This window comes from Erinaceus europaeus, chromosome 5, assembly GCF_950295315.1.
Source record: "Erinaceus europaeus chromosome 5, mEriEur2.1, whole genome shotgun sequence".
In the NCBI taxonomy this organism is placed as follows: domain Eukaryota; kingdom Metazoa; phylum Chordata; class Mammalia; order Eulipotyphla; family Erinaceidae; genus Erinaceus; species Erinaceus europaeus.
The window spans coordinates 110041499-110059921 of record NC_080166.1 but is presented as its reverse complement, the minus strand read 5'-3'; the positions used below and the strand labels follow the sequence as shown (position 1 = coordinate 110059921).

General features: G+C 38.7%; 1 protein-coding gene and 1 long non-coding RNA gene across 2 annotated transcripts in view; both read left to right on the top strand.

Annotated features, from left to right (window-relative positions):
* Nucleotides 1-18423, top strand: part of LOC132538636 (uncharacterized) — a 143829-nt gene that overhangs the window by 95313 nt on the left and 30093 nt on the right. The gene's annotated exons all lie outside the window — the stretch shown is intronic.
* Nucleotides 1-18423, top strand: part of NDFIP2 (Nedd4 family interacting protein 2) — a 65402-nt gene that overhangs the window by 19847 nt on the left and 27132 nt on the right. Inside the window, exons 2-3 of the mRNA XM_007531389.3 lie at nucleotides 15493-15655; nucleotides 17003-17136. Of these exons, the coding sequence (XP_007531451.1) occupies nucleotides 15493-15655; nucleotides 17003-17136 (297 nt within the window). The remainder of the gene's footprint in view (nucleotides 1-15492; nucleotides 15656-17002; nucleotides 17137-18423) is intronic.

Here is an 18423-nt window from a genome sequence, read left to right as displayed (position 1 = left end):
ACTGTTGTTGCAGGAGCTCTTTGAGTGAAAGCCAAATTGTTGAGTTGGGGAGGAAATGAGAATTACAAGTGCACAGAATGAGAACAGATAGGTAGCTTTCTTTAGATAGCATGTTTGTCATTGACGAGAAGAAAGAGATGGTAATATAGTTCAGAAAACGCAAGAAAAACTATTTTTGGCTGGGTAAAGGTCTTTTTTTCTCTTTAAAGTATGGCACAAATAGAATATTTATGTAGGCAGAGACAAGTTAGTGGAGAACAGGAGGAAGAGACATAATTAACGAAAAAAAAAATTCTTTGGAAGACAGGATCTTCTCTGTACAGCTATCTGGCATTTAGGAGCAAGGAATATGAATTAGGACGGATGCCATAATGCTAAATTTAGAGTTGCAGGGGAGAGAAGTTGAAAAGAATTTTGCTTGAAAACCAGTTTCCATCAGAAGTAGGAAGCAAAGATTTTGCTTAAAGTTCCATGAAAAGAAAAGGGGAGTCTGGTGAAGAAGAAACATCTGCCATGTTTTGTGACTTTGTGATAACCCTGCCAAAATTAGACACTAAGTCCCTAGGGACTCTAACCTACGTAGTAGTGTGACTTTGTTTTTTTGTCTTACCAAGAGATAGAACATACATCCCAAATTGAGTCTTGATGGACGGAGTGGGAGTAGCTTAAGATATGACGGAATATGGGAACTAGGAAATTGATGGTTAATGCCATGCACCTTTTTCATTTTATTGTTTGGACTGATAAGGATAGACACTAATACCAGATGTAGAGCCAGAACTTGTGATCAGGAATGAAGCTGTGTAATAAATTCAGTATTTTCCCATAGAAGCTTCTTATTCTAGATTATTATCCATGACAGGGAAGTGGAGAACTGAGGTAATGATTCAGTCACTGAGTACTACATCCTTTTTTTCTTTTTATTTTAATAAAATAAAAAGAAAAAAGGCACTAAATTATTAAATAGGTATTAAATTATTCCCATTTTATAGGGCTTTAAGTAGAGGGGATAATGTGGAGGATAGGGAGTAGATTTATAAAAGTCTATTCACTGGGGAATGATTTGGACCCTTGTAAATATAGATAATAAGAACAGGGCGAAGGAGTGCCCAGTACTCATAGATAGTGTGAATTTCAAGAGGAGCTCCTCATCTAGAATTGAACAGTCAAGAAAGGTTTCCTTGTCTTGTTCCCAGATAAGAGTGTATGGGGGCAGGCAGTGGCAGGATTATCTTACTGATTTGAGAGGCTTTTGAGGGAGTTGTTCCATCCCGGGTTAGATTTTTATTAAATGTGGAGAAATTTTGTAAAGCCACTTAGGTGTAGAGGAGTTAATGAATAGGGTGAGAATAAACATTGTTAGAAGCTAGATTGTAGAGTTTTAAGCTACTTTTTTCTTTTGGCCACCAGTTTTATGGCTAGGCTTCAGTACCTATATGAGTCCACTACTTCTGGCAGCCATCTTTTCTTTTTAAACTAGAGTACTGCTTCAGTTTCTGGTTATGCTGGTGTGGGTTATTGAACCTGGGACTTTGGAGCTTCAGGTATGAAAGTCTCTTGCATAACCATTATACTGTTTCCTCTGCTGTAGGCACTCCCCCTTTTTTTGACAGACAGAAGAATAGAAAAAGGAAGAATGATGGGAGAGAGAGGGACGCCTGCAAGCAGTCACTGTTACACCACTTAGAAGTTTTTTCTTCTGCAGATGGGAACCAGGGACTTGAACCCAGCTACTCCAGTAACTGGGTTCAACACAGTAACTCTATGGGATATGCCACTTCTTGGGCCCTAATATTTATTTATTTATTTATTTAATCTTTATTCATTCGATAGAGACAGCTAGAAATCAAGAGGGAATGGGGTAGATAGGAAGAAAAAGACACCTACAGCACTGCTTCACCACTTGCAAAACTTTCCCCCTGCAGGTGGGAACCAGGGGCTGGAACCCAGTTCCTTGTTCACTGGAACATGTGAGCTCAACCAGGTGTGCCACTACCCAGCCTCCACCCCTAGTCTGTCTGTCTTTCAGTCTTTTTTTTCCTCTCCGGTGGTGGTGAACCACTGGCTTCTGGGGAGGACAGGCTTTGAACCTGAAGCCCTGTCTGCCTGCCTCAGAGTCCACAGGCAGAGCCACTACACCAGCTCGACAGTCTTCTTTCAGTTTTTTAATCTTTATTGGATAGAGAGAGCCAGAAATCAAGAGGGTAGGGGGAGATAGACAAGGAGACAGACACCTGCAGCACTGCTTCACCACTTGTGAAGCTTTCACCCTGCAGGTGGGGACCAGGGTCTTGAACCCAGGTCCTTGTGCATTGTAACATGTATATTCAACCATGTGCACCACACCCTGCCCCATCCCTTAGTCTTTTTATACAGTGCATACCGTGTATTCTGTTTTCTTAGCATATAGCTTTTTTTTTTTTTTTTTTTTGCCTCTAGTCTTAGTGCTGGGGCTCAATGTCTACAAGAATCCACTGCTCCTGGAATCAATTTTTCATTTTTGTTGCCCTTGTTGTTGCTGCTGTTGTAGAGAAATCAAGAGAGGAGGGGAAGGCAGAAAGGGGGAGAGAAAGACAGCTGCAGACTTGCTTCACTGCTTGTGAAGTGACACCCCCTGCAGGTGGGGAGCCAGGGTGGAGTTTGAACTGGGATCCTTGGGCTTCGCACAACCCACTGCACTATTGCTGGGCCTTTACATTTTTCTTTCTTGCTTGCTTTTTTTGTTTTCCCATTAATGGTTATGCTTTCTCCCCAGCAATCGCATTTTTAACTTTTTAATTAATTATTTTATTTATTTGCTAGGAGATAAACTGAGAGGGGGAGGGGAGATAGTGAGACACCTGCAGCACTGCTTCACCACTTGTGAAACTTCCCCCTGCAGGTGGGATCTAGGAACATGAACTTGGGTCTTTGCACATTTAACATTTTTTTTTAATTTTATTTAAAATAATTTTAGATTTATGGAAAATACTGTAGAACGAATTCATGTTGTCATTCCGTTTCATGTATCAGTCACTCATTGCTATCAAATCTTGACATTTTATATTTGCTTTTGATGTTTTTTTTATATTCACATATAAATACATATAAACACAGTATTTTTCTGAAGCAGTTGAATGTAAGTGGCATACAGGAGACATGCTATTCCTTTACATCTAAGTATTTCAATGTTTAATTTCTAAAAATAAAGACAGTGTTGTGTGGTCCGGGAAGTGGTGTAGTGGATAAAGTATTGGATTCTCAAGTATGAGGTCCTGAGTTCAATCCTCGCAGCTCATGTACCAGAGTGATATCTGTGTCTTTCGCTCTATCTTTCTCATGAATAAATTTCTTTAAAAAAAAAAAGGCACTGTTGTAAACCATAGCACAGTTATCAAAATAACACTGATACAATACTATAGTTATAAGCATTTCACCAATTCCATACTAACACCTGTCAGAGCAAAAGAAAAGACATTTGGGGAGGAGGGATCAGGCCATGATAAAATGTTGTGCTTAGTTATTAAGTCTCTTAAACTTTAATCAGAAACTATTCCCTAATCTTTATCTTCTACAATATTAATATTGAAAGGCTCATGTCAGTTGTTTTGTAGTATACCTATAAATGTTCTTTTAAAACACTATGCTTCTACCCATTTGTTTTAGAATTAATTCATTGGTTATTATTGCCTGAGAGAATATATCACTATGGCGGTTGTCAAATGATTATTTCCTAATTCTGTTTACCCCATTACATTTGTAATTTAGACTTCTACAAAGAGCTTGCCCTTGCCTCCAATTATTTATTCATTTAAATCAATATAAATTTATTTATTTTACTTAATATATTGTTGTAATTTGTCATAATTTATTTTAAGACCGAGACAGTCCCACATTTGACCAGTGAGTGCTTTCATGATTTTGTAACATAACTCTTTTTTTCTTGTAATATTTATAGATAATGTGAAGGTATCTGATTTCTAGAGTTTAGTTTGAATTGAGAAAGCTTTTAAATTATACAGAACTGCTTAAATTTATGAGACTATACTGGAAAAAATTGACTAACATAAGTTATTTTCATTATTGTCCTATTTTTCTTTTTTAAAGAATTTATTTATTCATGAGAAAGATAGGAGGAGAGAAAGAACCAGCCTTCATTCTGGTACATGTGCTGCCGGGGATTGAACTCGGGCCCTCATGGTTGAGAATCCAATGCTTTATCCACTGCGCCACCTCCTGGACCACGTTGTCCTATTTTTATTATTACTACTACAGTGCTGGGTCCTTATGAACACTCCCTGCCAACCCCATTCACCCACCCGCCATTGTTGGATAGTATGCCAGCTCCCCCTGGCTTCTGCTTAACCATATGCCTATATAGGGATAGATTTAATCCCATTCAAAGCTTTGGTCTATTTATATAAATCACTTTACATTTACATAAAGCACTCCAGGGCATTGGTGGTTCAGTGATAGGATTCTCGCCTGCTCTGCCCCCTCCTTGTCACACTCTGATTTTCACCAGTCACTTTTCTCTCCACCTTCTCTATGTCACATCCTGTTTCCACCCTACTTGGCAAGTATATATAAAGACAGCATTGTGAGTTTTGGGGTACTTGAGTTTAGCTTAGCTCGTCTTAGATTGTGCTGCGTCCTGCATGAATAAAGAGATACTGCCTACAGCTCAACCATGAGTCCCTGGTCGTCTGTTACCCGCCCGTGAAGCCAGCCCGGCGAAAACAACATAACCCGGCGAAAACAACAGCCATGATTGGTGGAAAGTTTGCAGAGTTCTTTATCAGTTAGGCTGTGGAAAAAGGGTATTTGGAACACTGACAAGGTGTCGTTCATAATGTTAGTGTGCTCCTTATAGTTGGAGTTCTAAGGACTAGACAGCATTACTGTGAAAAGAGAATGCCTTTGCAGATTATGTAGACTTAACTGTGTAATGTGATTGACAAGTGGTTAAAGCAAAAGGGCATCAAGAAGGAAACTCTTATTACAGGTGGGAACGGTACAGAGAAAAAGTCTATGAATCACTGTGACTTTTATAAGGATTTCACTAGAAAATTGCTACATTAAAATGGATAGATGATGCTACTGCTTTTTATATCCTTAGTGTTGGCTGATGGAATATCACAAGCGCGATCATATCTGGGCTTATTTACCAACTTCCTTTTCTTGTAAATGTGATAGTGGTTCTAAAAGGTTGTTTGTTGAATGCTTACTTTGGTGGCACATACACTAAAAGGTTATGGAAGGGATATAAAATCTATGATCTTATTCGTTCTTAGTATAATTAAGACAGTTTTTATTTATTTATTCCCTTTTGTTGCCCTTGTTATTTTATTGTTGTAGTAGTTGTTGTTGTTAATTGATATCATTGCTGTTGGATAGGACAGAGAGAAATAGAGAGAGGAGGGGAAGACAGGGAGGGGGAGAGAAAGACAGACACCTGCAGACCTCCTTCACCGCCTGTGAAGCGACTCCCTGGCAGTTGGGGAGCCCGGAGCTCAAACCACCAGTCCACTAATGCTTTGTGCAATGTGCGCTTAACCCACTGCGCTACTGCCTGACTCCAGTGATTAAAACATTTTACAGTTAATATCTTTCTATGTTATTGCAACTATTTCTTTATGGAAATCTCTTTAATAGACCACTTTCTTTCCTGCATTAATGACAATAACAATAACAAAAAAAGAATGTTGTTTTTCTTTTCTAGGGAAGTTGGAAAAAAAGAAAAAAACAGCACCAAAGCAACAAACCTAGGCAATTTACAATCACCCATGCTTCCCACTTATTATGTTAATAGTCATTTTGATACTTAATATTTTCTCATTTAAAATCAGAGAAAACTCTGGAGGTAGCTCACACAGTAGAGTGCACACTTCATGCGGGAAGACCCAGGTTGAAACCCCTGGCATTACATGGAAGAACAATGCACAGCACTGGGTGGGTGAAGGCTCCATGAAAATTATGCAACAGTACCCTGGTGACACACACTCTTCCCACCCTCCTTTTTGTCAGAAAAAGAAAAGTTCCTTAGGAGCAGTAGAATTCCACAAGTACAAAACGTAACAGAATAATATGTGATTTGTGCAGATACAGCTTTTGTTTTAATTTTTTATTAGTGACTTAATGTTGATTTACAAAATTTTAAGCTAACAGAGGTGGGTATATTCCACACCTTTCTCACAACCAGATTTCTGTGTCCCCATTCCTTCGACTGGAAACTGCAATAATACTTCCAGGATCACAGGTATAAGGTGACTGTTCTTTCTATACTACCTATCTGTATTTATATATAATTGCCCCCCCCCCCCTTTTCCTGTGGTTCTGTCTTCTCTTCCTCTCTGAATGTCCTCCCCGCCTTCTTTGGGTCCTGATGGAATTGGAGTTCTGAGCTCTCTGGTCATTTTCCCCCTGACATTTACCCCTTCTGGGAGTATGGACCAAAATTCTTTATGGGGTACAGAAGGTGGGAGTTCTGTTATTGCTGGACATGGATGTTGGCAGGTTGATTCATATCCTCAGCCTGTTCTTATCTGTTCCCAGTGAGATAGGGCTCGAGAGATGGGGTTCCAAGAGATGTTGGTGAGGTCATCTGCCCAGGGAGTTCAGAATGAAGTTATAGTAGCATCTGCAACTTGGCAGCTGAAGTGCAGTAAGATAAAAAAGCAGGACAAAATGTTTAATGGACAGGAACCATGAAGTAGGAATAGAGCAGATAGGAATAGGGATTTTAGGGTCGATAGAAGCTAGGAAGTCTATTTTAGTTATGTTCCTAGGGATAATTTTTGCTGGAGCTTGATAGCCAATCTGCAGGTGGAGTAAAAACATTGTCTGGGAAGATGGTGTCAGAGTTGAGAATAGGACTAGAAAGCTGGATCAGGGCAGAGAGTAGCTCCCAACTAGAAGAAAATATGTAAATACAGCTATTTACCACATTGATCTGACCTATGGCCTGTATCTATTCATATTTAGCACAGGAGCCTTTGTAACCTCTGAGTTCCTGTCAGTCCATAGTCACAGCTGGGGACATTCTAGGCTGCATGCATTTCAGGATAACTCAGCCTCCCTTCAGAGAATGGGGTAGTCCTTACCATTGGTAATTCATAGTGAGGGTACGGTCCTGAAGAAACCCACAAGAGGGCTTATAATGATATTCCTGATGGAAATGACCAGTGATAGAAGAGAGAGGGAGAGATGTATTAAAGGTATAGGCCCTTTGAATCTGTGTGGGAATCCAAAGATTCCCTGACTAGGGCCTCAGGTGATAGGTTGGCCTGCCAATGACCAGGAAGGTCATCATTAAGTGAGGTAGTCTCTTGCCCTTTTTCAGCCTTTGTAGTCCCTTCTTAACCTAACAAGCTTGGGCTTTCTCCCAGTTGTTGAAGTGTTGAGTGTCATTTGTTGTATCCAAACTGGTATTAGGTTTATGGTGTCTGGTCTCAAATTAGGTAGGAAATACATCTGGGATATTAGTGGGATTTAAGCTAACCTTGAGGTTTACTACATTTACTTGTTTGGTGATTCTAATAACGGTTGACATAGAGATAATTATCCTTTAGTTGATAAATATTTTTTGCCAGTATATCTCTTGGCCAACTGTATATAATATATATATATTTTTTCTCTCTTTATTGGGACTAACGGTTTACAGTGGACAATAAAATACAGTAGTTGGTACATGTGTAATAGAGAATTAGATCAGTGATATTAATACTATTTTTCATCTCTTTCCTTAGTTCTTGATTTTGATGTTACTTATATGCTTAATATTTCAGGTATATAATGTTTGCCACTAAATAGCAACTATTTAGTCTTTAGTTCTATATTTAGGATTAGTTCTGTGTTTAAAAGGAGTCAGTGGTAACCACCACTATCCTCTTCCATTACTTTTTTTCATTCTTTTTTTTTTTTATTGGTTTTTGAATGCCTTTTTTGTCTGTTTTTTTTTTTTTTTCTCATGGAGTAGTTCGCCCTCCCACCCCACACCAAAGAACCTGTGGCTGTCATACACACACTCTGTCCATCTCTCTTTCCTTCCCTCCCTCCCCCTCTCTCTCTTTCTCTCTGATACATTACATATGGAGGACAGCTTAACTGGGTTAACTTCCCTTTTCTTTAAATGTAAGAATCAAAGCTGCAACATTTCAAGTATAAAGGAAGTACAGAAGATAATTTTAAAATGTTTTTAAAAAAACATAATTTAAAAACATTTTTATTATGTTTACTTATTGGATAGAGACAGAAATAGAGAGGGTAAAAGGAGAGAGGCAGAGAGACACCTGTAGACCTGCTTCACCACTTGTGAAGTTTTCCCCTTGCAAGTGGGGACTAGGGCCTTGAACCTGGGTCCTTGCACATTGTAACATGTGCAGTCAGCCAGGTACACCACTACCAGCCCTCCAGATAATTAAAAAAAATATATAACCACTCTGGAGATACTAGATGTTAATATTTTTGCCATATGTGTTTCATTATAAAAATTTTCTTTATAAGAAAAGTAAACTAAGACCATACATTTATCACCCTCCCATACCTTGTGTAGAATCACCAAGTTAACACTTTGAGTGGTGGAGCAAAGCTGTAGTATATCTCCTGTCTGTCTTTCTGGCTTTTCCTCTCCAAGGATATCAAATGAAAAATTCAGTTGGTCCTCACCTGCAATGGGGAAGCTTCACAGATGGTGGAGCAGTGCTGCAGGTCTTTCTAACCCCTCTCTACCTGCCCTTCTCTCTTGATTTATCTCTATCCAATAAATAAATAAATAAATAAAATCGAAAATAAAAAACATTTGGTTGGTGAGGCTGTTTAGTGATATTGGGCATTACCACATCCTGGGTTCATTCTGTAGTGCCCTATTAAAAAAAAAAAAAAGATATGATCTTTGTTCTTCTAAGAGTTTTCACTTATACTAACATACAAAAAAATCACCAGGGGCCAGATGGTGGCATGTGGGTTAAGCGCACACATACTGTGGAGCGCAAGGATCCTGGTTGGAGCCCCTGCCTCCCTACCTGCAGGGGGCCACTTCACAAGTGGTGAAGCAGGTCTGCAGGTGTCTATCTTTCTCTCTCCCTCTATGTCTTCCCTTCCCCTCTCAATTACTCTCTGTCCTATGAAAATAAAAAAAATTAATAAAATAAACCACCATCTCATGAAACATACAAGTATTTGTGGCATACATGACCATCTTTCATGCTAAATTGATGTGAGATATGAGACTGAGAAAGTGAGTGGAAGCCACCATGAATCAGTTCCCAGAAGACAGTCTTAGATGAAAGTATGAGAAGGTGCCAAATACAGTATTCTCAGACATATATATATTTTGTTGGTGAGGACTTGAGATCAGCATGCTGTTAATAATGCAAGCCAACTAGTATTTACCTATTGACTAAAATGATTATTGTGCACATTAGTTAATGCTTGTTTTCTTTTTTTTTAACTACATTTTATTTTTGTTGTTGTTGTTCTTATTTTTTCCAGACACTGATGAGCTCTAGCTTATGGTGGTGCAGGGGATTGAACCTGTGACTTAAGAGCCTCAGGCATGAGAGTCTCTGTATATAACTATTAGGCTATCTACTCCTGTCCGACTACATTTTACTTTTTAGTTAATTTTTTGATAGTACAGACAGAATTGAGAGGGAAGAGGAGATAGGGAGAGAGAAAAACTGCTCATGAGCAGTGGAGCAATGCTGCAGGTGTTTTTCTTTCTCTCTTCCTATTTCCTCTTCCCTCTCAATTCTGTTTGTACTAATCAAAAGTAAAAAACATTAATCTTGAACCCTGGTCCTTGTGCATAGCAACATATGCACCTGTAACACTGCTTCACCACTCACAAAGCTTTCTCCCTGTAGTTGGGGTCTGGGGGCTTGAACCCGGGTCCTTGTGCATTGTAACGTGCGCTCAATTATGTGTGCCATTATCCGGCCCAAGATGTAAATATTCTTCAATCCTTTCTCCTTTCCTTTATTCAGATGATAACTAGCCATTAGAGACTTGAAAGTAAGCTTGGGTTAGCAGAAATGTTCTTTCTCAAAGGTTTTAGCCAAGATGGATCCAAGACAGACATAACTTCTATTTTTGTGGATCTCTTATTTTAGCTGGAAAAACAGATTGTAAATGAATGATTACATAAGTAATTAGTCTTGTAATAAATGCTTTAAAGAACAAGTTTCTGGTGTGAGTCCTAATGTCCTTTGGGAGACTAGAAAAGCCTTTCTAGGGCTGGCAAAAAATAGTTTATTTAGACAGTGTGCTGCTTTGTTATGCATGCCACCCAGGTTCAAGCCCCATCCCTACCACACTGAAGGTAGTAAAAAAGAAAAAAGAAAAAGGGTTTTCCTGTATGTTTTTTTTATATATTTTATTTATTTCCTTTTTGTTGCCCTTGTTGTTTCCATTGTTGTAGTTATTATTGTTGTTGATGTCATCATTGTTGGATAGGACAGAGAGAAATGGAGAGAGGAGGGGAAGACAGAGAGGGGGAGAGAAAGATAGACACCTGCAGACCTGCTTCATCGCCTGTGAAGCGACTCCCCTGCAGGTGGGGATCCGGGGGTTCGAACCGGGATCCTTATGCTGGTCCTTGTGCATTACGCCACGTGCGCTTAACCCGCTGCGCTATCGCCGGACTCCTTCCTGTATGTTTAAATGCTAGCTAAGCTCTGAACAATATATGTAAAGGTTGGTTAGTAGTGCAGTGTGGGAAGGAAAGAATCACACATGTGCAGGCCAAGTTGTATGTGATTATGTTTTATATTTGAAAATGAAGTAATTATTGAATAAAATTCTAAAGGTCAGAAAAAAAGTCAAATTAGCAAAACTAATTTAGTCTTCTATTCTTTAACCACATTATCACCTCCTTTAGGTATATTTAGAAAGGATTCAGTGAGTTCTAACTTCTCCAAAGCAAACCTCCAACTATTAGATTAATATTTTATTACCAAGATGGAATGAAGAAGTCTAGTACAAGAGACAAGTCTATTGAAATAAAAGAAGCAATAGTTTATAGGTGAGAGGGTTGGACTTTCAGCCCCTCCTTCCCTCCCCTTCCTTCCTTCCTTCCTTCCTTCCTTCCTTCCTTCCTTCCTTCCTTCCTTCCTTCCTTCCTTCCTTCCTCTCTCTTTCACCAGAGAACTGCTCAGCTATGGCTTATGGAGGTGCATGGGATTGAACCTGGAACTTCAGAGCCTCTGGCATGAGAGTCTCTTTGCATAACCATTATGCTATCTACCCCACTCTCTGCCAGCTTTCTTGTCATTTAAAAAAAAAAAAACCAAAAAACTCTGTGCTGGGGAGATAGTATAAAGGCTATGCAAACAGATTTTTTTCTTTAAAAATTTTTTAAAAATTTATTTTCCCTTTTGTTGCCCTTGTTGTTGTAGTTATTGTTGTTATTGATGTTGTCCTTGTTAGATAGGACAGAGAAATGGAGAGAGGAGGGGAAGACAGAGGGGGAGAGAAAGACAGACACCTGCAGACCTGCTGATTCACCGCCTGTGAAGTGACTTCTCTGCAGGTGGGGAGACAGGGGCTGGAACCAGGATCCTTAAGCTGGTCCTTGCACTTCATGCCATGTGCACCTGCTGTGCTACCACCCAATTCCCTGCAAACAGATTTTCATGCCTGAGACAACAAAGGTCCCAAGTTCAATTCCCCAGCCCCACCATAAGCCTGAGCTCAGCAGTATTCTGGTAACAAATAACCAAACAAAAAACTCTTGAGTATACATCTATAAAAACTAGCCATTTAAGACAGCTCTCTATTTTTAAAAATTTCTTTATTGGGGGATTAATGTTTTACATTCGACAGTAAATACAATAGTTTGTGCATGCATAACATTTCTCAGTTTTCCACATAATAGAACCTCCACTAGGTCCTCTCATCCTTTTTGGATCAAGACAGCTCTCTTAAGTTTTAAAAAATGAGTTGGTAGATTGGTGAGATAACTCATTTAATAGAGTGACACTTAAAAAAGGCACTAGGACACAGGTTTAGGTTACCTGTAACTACAATGGAAATACCATGCAAAGGGGTAAAGTTCACATTATTTGATCTTAGAACTCAGTTTCTATGAGTGGACCTTACTTTTATACTAGGTGATAATGGAGAAAATATTGTCTCATTAGCCTGAGATTATTTTAGGTATGTTTACAATAATTTTATAAAAAGTATAGTGTATTTATTAACTCACAGAAGAGTTTTGTTAATGTAATCTCTTAGTAAGACACTTGAAATAGCAGTGTTAACCTGATGTTTTACTTTGCATATATATGTAAATGTATGTAAATATATGTAAGTGTGAGCATCTATCTATAGATAGATAGTCTTTGGAAGCAAGTAACAATTTACTAGACTTAGAGAAGCACATAATTTTTTAAAAAAATATTTATTTTATTTATTCTCTTTTGTTGCCCTTGTTTTATTGTTGTAGTTATTATTGTTGTTGTCGTTGTTGGATAGGACAGAGAGAAATGGAGAGAGGAGGGGAAGACAGAGAGAGAGGAGGAGAGAAAGACAGACACCTGCAGACCTGCTTCACCGCCTGTGAAGCGACTCCCCTGCAGGTGGGGAGCCGGGGTTCGAACCGGGATCCTTATGCCGGTCCCTTGTGCTTTGCGCCACCTGCGCTTAACCCGCTGCGCTACAGCCTGACTCCCAACACATAATTTTTTTGACCCTATGAAATAAAGTATAATAAGTGAAAGAAAATGAAAGCTAATATTTATTAAGTGTCTGTTATGTGTTAGACATTCTGTGTTAATTTTGGTTACATTTAGATCTTAACACATGGGAATTAAGGCACAGAGAAGAATTATCAAAGATTCTAGATGTTGGAGCAAGAATTTGCTTGCTGTTCTTCATGGACACTAGAATGAATTTAATTTTATTGCAGTACAGCACTTATGTTTGTATGTGCTTAAATGTACTCTGTGACAAAATTTCTTTGGAGGGGTTTTCTTTTTCAATATTAGGTTTCCTAAAGCTGCAGGAGTACATTAAGATGTAGGCATTGAATAATGTTGAAAACTTGCAGTTCAAACCAGCATTTGAATTGTTTTTAAAATAACTAAAAAATATTTTAGTAAGAACTTTTTTCCAAGCACATCTCAGGATTGATTATAGTTTTGTTGAGTCACTTATAATATTGATAGTTCTGGTTAACCTCAGATTGTTTTGCCTCCATGTAGTGCCTCTATAGAATAATCATTTAAAAGATCACTGTAAATGAAATAAGAGGGCTCTAGCGACATTACTTGGGTTTTACTCCTGCTTTGCCTTTCCTACTTAACGATGTTTGGCATCTAACTTTAACTCTATTCTTATAGACTTGCTTGTTTTTTAATCTGTAAACAAAATTTTCCTTTTACTTTGTCTTACATGGATAACAGTTATTCAGGTTTCTCATAGGTTTGTTAGGATTAAATGAGTTAAAATATTAAAAATCTCAGTATACTATTTGTCAGTTATTGAACATCCAGTTGTTGGGAAATCGTGCAGATGTGGTCACATCCACCATGTTGTCCCCTCAGGGTATCTCGCCCATTCCGGTGAGAGCTGAAATCCTAGCTTCCCAGAGTGCCTTGTTCCCCCCACCTCCCTTTCCCATTCCCAGGAGAGCTGAAACTCTATTCCTGGAGTGCCTTGTTTCCTAGCCAATCCCATCCCAACTTGCCACTTCCGGAATTTCTCCCATAAAAGCCCTCCTGCTTCCTCCCTTCCTCGAGACCTGAGACCGAGAAGGGTTGCTGCATAGCAGAGGCGGCCATTTTGCTAGCTCCACGTGCCCAGAACCGCTGTACAGCTCACCTAACTCTGCAGTGCCAGCGTGAATAAAGATTTGTGTTCCCTCTCCTCCAGTCTCTTCTCTCTCCCCCGCGGTGCAGCTGGACATCCAGTAAATATGTTGACTTGGATAATTTATCAAGGGCTGAGTTCTGTGATTTGAGCTTGAAAAAGAAACGATATTCCTTGGTCCAGGAGGTGGCTCAGTGGATAGAGCATTGGACTCTCAAGTGTGAGGTCCTGAGTTCAATCCCCGGCAGCACATGTACCAGAGTGATGTCTGGTTCTTGCTCTCTCTCCTACTTTTTCATTAATAAATAAAATATTTAAAAAAATGAAATGATATTCCAGGCTGGGGTAGATAGCATAATGATTATGCAGAGACTCTTGTGCCTGAGGCTCCAAAGTCCCAGGTTCAATCCCCTTCACCACCACAAACCAGAGCTGAGCAGTGCTCTGAGGAGAAAGGAAAGAAAAAAAAAAGAGAGATTCCAAGTTCAACCCCCCACATCACTATATACCAGATTAATGCTCTAATTCTTACTCTTTCTCTTTCATGTTAATAAATAAACCTTTTAAATAAGTCATTTAAAAAAAGTCAAAAATTTTTCTATAAATTAAAAATAATTTTTTTGTGCAGAACATTTTCTAAAGTTTTATGTAAACATTGGCTCATTTTGCTGTATTCATAAGTCTTCTGGTGCTTAAGAAAGTCTCCTTAGAATACTCCACATTTTAGGAGTGGTTTTTATCTTGTTATGTTTCATTAGTTTACTTTCCAGTTATTTCAGAAACTAATGTAGTAGAAACGGTGTTATAAGTATTAAAAGTATAAGTATTTTTGCTCTCTCTCTCTCTGGTAAAGAGTGACCTACTTATCATGAATTTTTTTCCTTATAAATTCTTAACAGCTAACCATCTCTCTCAGCCTCCTGGGATATCATTGGGTCTCAGTGCCTACACTACGAATCCACTGCTTCTGGAGGCCATTTTTCCCATTTTGTTGCCCTTGTTGTAGTTGTTATTGTTGTTATAGCTGTTGTTGTTGGATAGGAAAGAGAGAAATTGAGAGAGGAGGGGAAGACAGAGGAGGAGAGAAAGATAGATGGCTGCAGACCTGCTTCACTGCTTGTGAAGCGACCCCTGTGCAGGTAAGGAGTTTGGGGGGCGCAAACTGGGATCTTTGCACCATTCTTGTGCTGGTCTTTGCACTTTGTGCCATGTGCGCTTAATCCGCTGCACTACCTCCCAGCCCCCGACATTTTTATTATAAAGAAATTATAGCTCTCTGGCTCTCTACCTGCATCGCTTCATAGGCAGTGAAGCAGGTCTGCAGGTGTCTGTCTCTCCCCGTCTCTCCTCTTTGTCCTATCCAACAACAGCAATGACAACAATTATAATAATGACATCAACAAGGGCAACAAAATGGGAGAAATGGCCTCCAGGAACAGTGGATTTTTCTAGTGCAGGCACCGAGCCCTAGCAATAACCTTGGAGGCAAAAAAAAAAAAAAAAAAAAAAAAAGAAATTATAAAAATTCTAAACTTAGTGATTCAGGTCTTTCAAAAATCCTCTTAATTTTTCAAAATGCTTTGTTTATCTTTATTTTTAGCTAAAAAAAAAAAAAAGTCCTTTACCCGAAACTGTCTCTAAAAATTAATTTAAAGGCAATGATCAGAACCATGTTAATTCTTCTTTTTTCACTTGTTCTCTTAGCTGTACAATGAAGAGGATAATTCAGAATCATCTGTAGAGCAACCATCAACTTCAAACCCAACACCACAGATCATGCAGACTGTGCCTTCAGCACTAGTACTTGAAACCGACTCTTCCCCTCCACCTTATAGTAGCATTACTGTGGAAGTACCTACAACTTCAGGTATTGTTCTGTAGTCTGCATAGTTTTGACAATGTAGTATGTCTTTTAAAAATATTTCTAAAGACTTGATCGTGTCTTAACTGCAAAACAGTTTGAGTCCAGTAGCTAGATGTTTAATTTTCTTAGACCCTTCTCTGTGAATACTGGCTGGCCTTTCTCTCCTTTCCTACCTCCCTCTCACCCTCCTTTTCTCTTTCTTCCCTCCCCTTCTCTTCCTTTCTTTCATTCTCTCTTCTTTCCTTCTTTCCATTAGAAGACCATTCACACTAATAATTGTTTTTATTACAGTGATGTTATTATTCTTGGTATCTTTTTTTTGATGGTATGAGTCAGGGCAAGTAAATTCCTTGAGCATAGCAATTGGCATTTAGAGAATGCTCATATATTGTGAGTGTCTTCTATTTTATTATATTATAAATTTAAATATATATGTATATTTAAATTTATTTATTTTCCTTTTTGTTGCCCTTTTTTAAAATTGTTGTTGTAATTGATGTCATCATTGTTAGATAGGATAGAGAGAAAGATAGACAGCTGCAGACCTTCACAGCCTGTGAATCGACTCCCTTGCAGGTGGGGAGCCGGGGCTCGAACCGGGATCCTTAGGCCAGTCCTAGCGCCTTGTGCCATGTGCACTTAACCCGCTGTGCTACCATCCGGCTTCCTTTATTATATATTTTTTATTGAATATAGAGGAAAATTAAGGGAAAGAGGAGGGAGGGGAGGGGGGAGAGAGAGAGAGAGAGAGAGAGAGAGAGAGAGAGAACGAAAGAGAACTGCAGCACCATTTCACCACTTTGGAACCTTTTCCTCTATAGGTAGGGACCGAGAACTTGAATCTGGATCCTTGCACGTAGTACTGTGTATGCTCAACCAGGTGTGCCACAATCTAGTCCCTGTGTATTTTCTTTCCATGTATGGATTTTCAGAACTTATTTGCTTATGTTCTTGTTTTGCATATAGGCATTTAGATTATATTTATTAATCTTTTTATAGTAAATGCGGAATTAGGATTGGAGAGGTGACTCAAAGGGTAGAATATGTTCCTTGCATGAGTGTCTGGGTTTGATGCCTGACTCTGCATATGACACAGAGTAATTATTCTGCTCTCATACAGAGCAGTTATTCTGGTCTCTCTCATTTTTTTTTTAAAGTTATTTAAAAAGCACATAGAGAACTAACAACGTATTTGATTATGGCATTAATTTGTATAGGTGTGTAAAATAGGGCTAAAATTTCAGTACTAATCTTTCATGGTCTGTTACAAATTATGGAATTATGTTTTGCTGCAAAATGATACTAAGTAGTTTGATTTAATGACTATTTCTCTTAACCCCCTTTCTTCAGATACAGAAGCTTACAATGAGTTTTACCCTGTGCCACCTCCATACAGTGTTGCTACCTCCCTTCCTACATACGATGAAGCTGAGAAGGCAAAAGCTGCTGCAATGGCAGCTGCAGCAGCAGAGACATCCCAGAGAGTAAGACAATTTGAGTCTTATTTTGTCAGTCAATATGGACATTCAGTAACACCCAAAACAGTTCTCTGTACTTTAGATTAAAAAGCGTTTGTTCATAGAGATTTTTCTCTTTAGTATTTTTCTATGCTGTTATTTGTCCACAGCACCATTTTTTAGTGACATTGACACTCTCCCAGTAAAATTGACCTTCTCTTTTCCTTGACACCTCTTTTATTTATTTATTTTTTGTTTTTTATTCCTGTTGATTTCATCATCAAATCCATGTTGGCTTGTGATTACCCAAGACTTTATTTGTATCAATTTCTTCCTTCCTCGTTCCCTCTTTTTTTTTTTTTTTTAACATCACTGTTCAGTTCTGGCTTATGGTGGTGCTAGGAACTAAATTTGGAACCTTTGGTGCCTCAGGCCTGAAAATCCTTTTGTATAATCATTATGCTGTCTCCCCAGCCCACATTTACTACTATAGTTGTCAGAGTTTTTACTAGGGCTGCAAGATAACACTACTACTCTTGGTGGCCATTATTTTTTCCTTTTTCTTATAGAGACAGAAAAATGGGAGAGAGGATGATAAAGAGGGACAGAGAGATACCTATAGCATTGCTCCAGCTTGTAAGGATAGTCACAAGACTTTAAGACTGTGTTATTTACTTTTTCCCAGTTCTTTTAACTTAATTTGTTATTTAAAATTTTCTTAAAATCTTTATGTATTGGATGGAGACAGCCAGAAATCAAGAGGGAAGGGGGAGATAGGGAGGGAGAGAGAGACACCTGAAACACTGCTTCATCACTTGCAAAGCATTTCCCCTTCATGTGGGGGCCAGGGGTTCAAACCTGGGTCCTTGTGCATTGTAACATGTATGCTCAACCAGGTGTGCCACCACCGGCCCTTCTCCAATCTTTTAATACACCCCACACTAAATTTTTAGAGTGATGTTCAAGGACTATACCTGCTCTTCTTTCTCCCTCACCCCTCTTTTCTTAGTAATACAGTGTGACTTTTATGTGTTACTGTTCTGGTAATGTGGCAGATGTCTCAGTAATAGAGAATTATTGAGATATATCTATACTATTTTATAGCTAGGAGAAAGGTAGAAATTATTTACATTTTAGTATAACAGCAAGCAGGGCTGGAATTTATTATCTACCTCCCCTTGCTTTCGAACAAAATACCATTTTGTTCAGGAAAAAGGAAAAAAGAAAACCCTTCTCATAGGACAGTTAGAATTAAGATAAGGTATGAAGAGACAGGTGGTTTTGCACACGGTATTCTCTTGGCACTTGAACCCA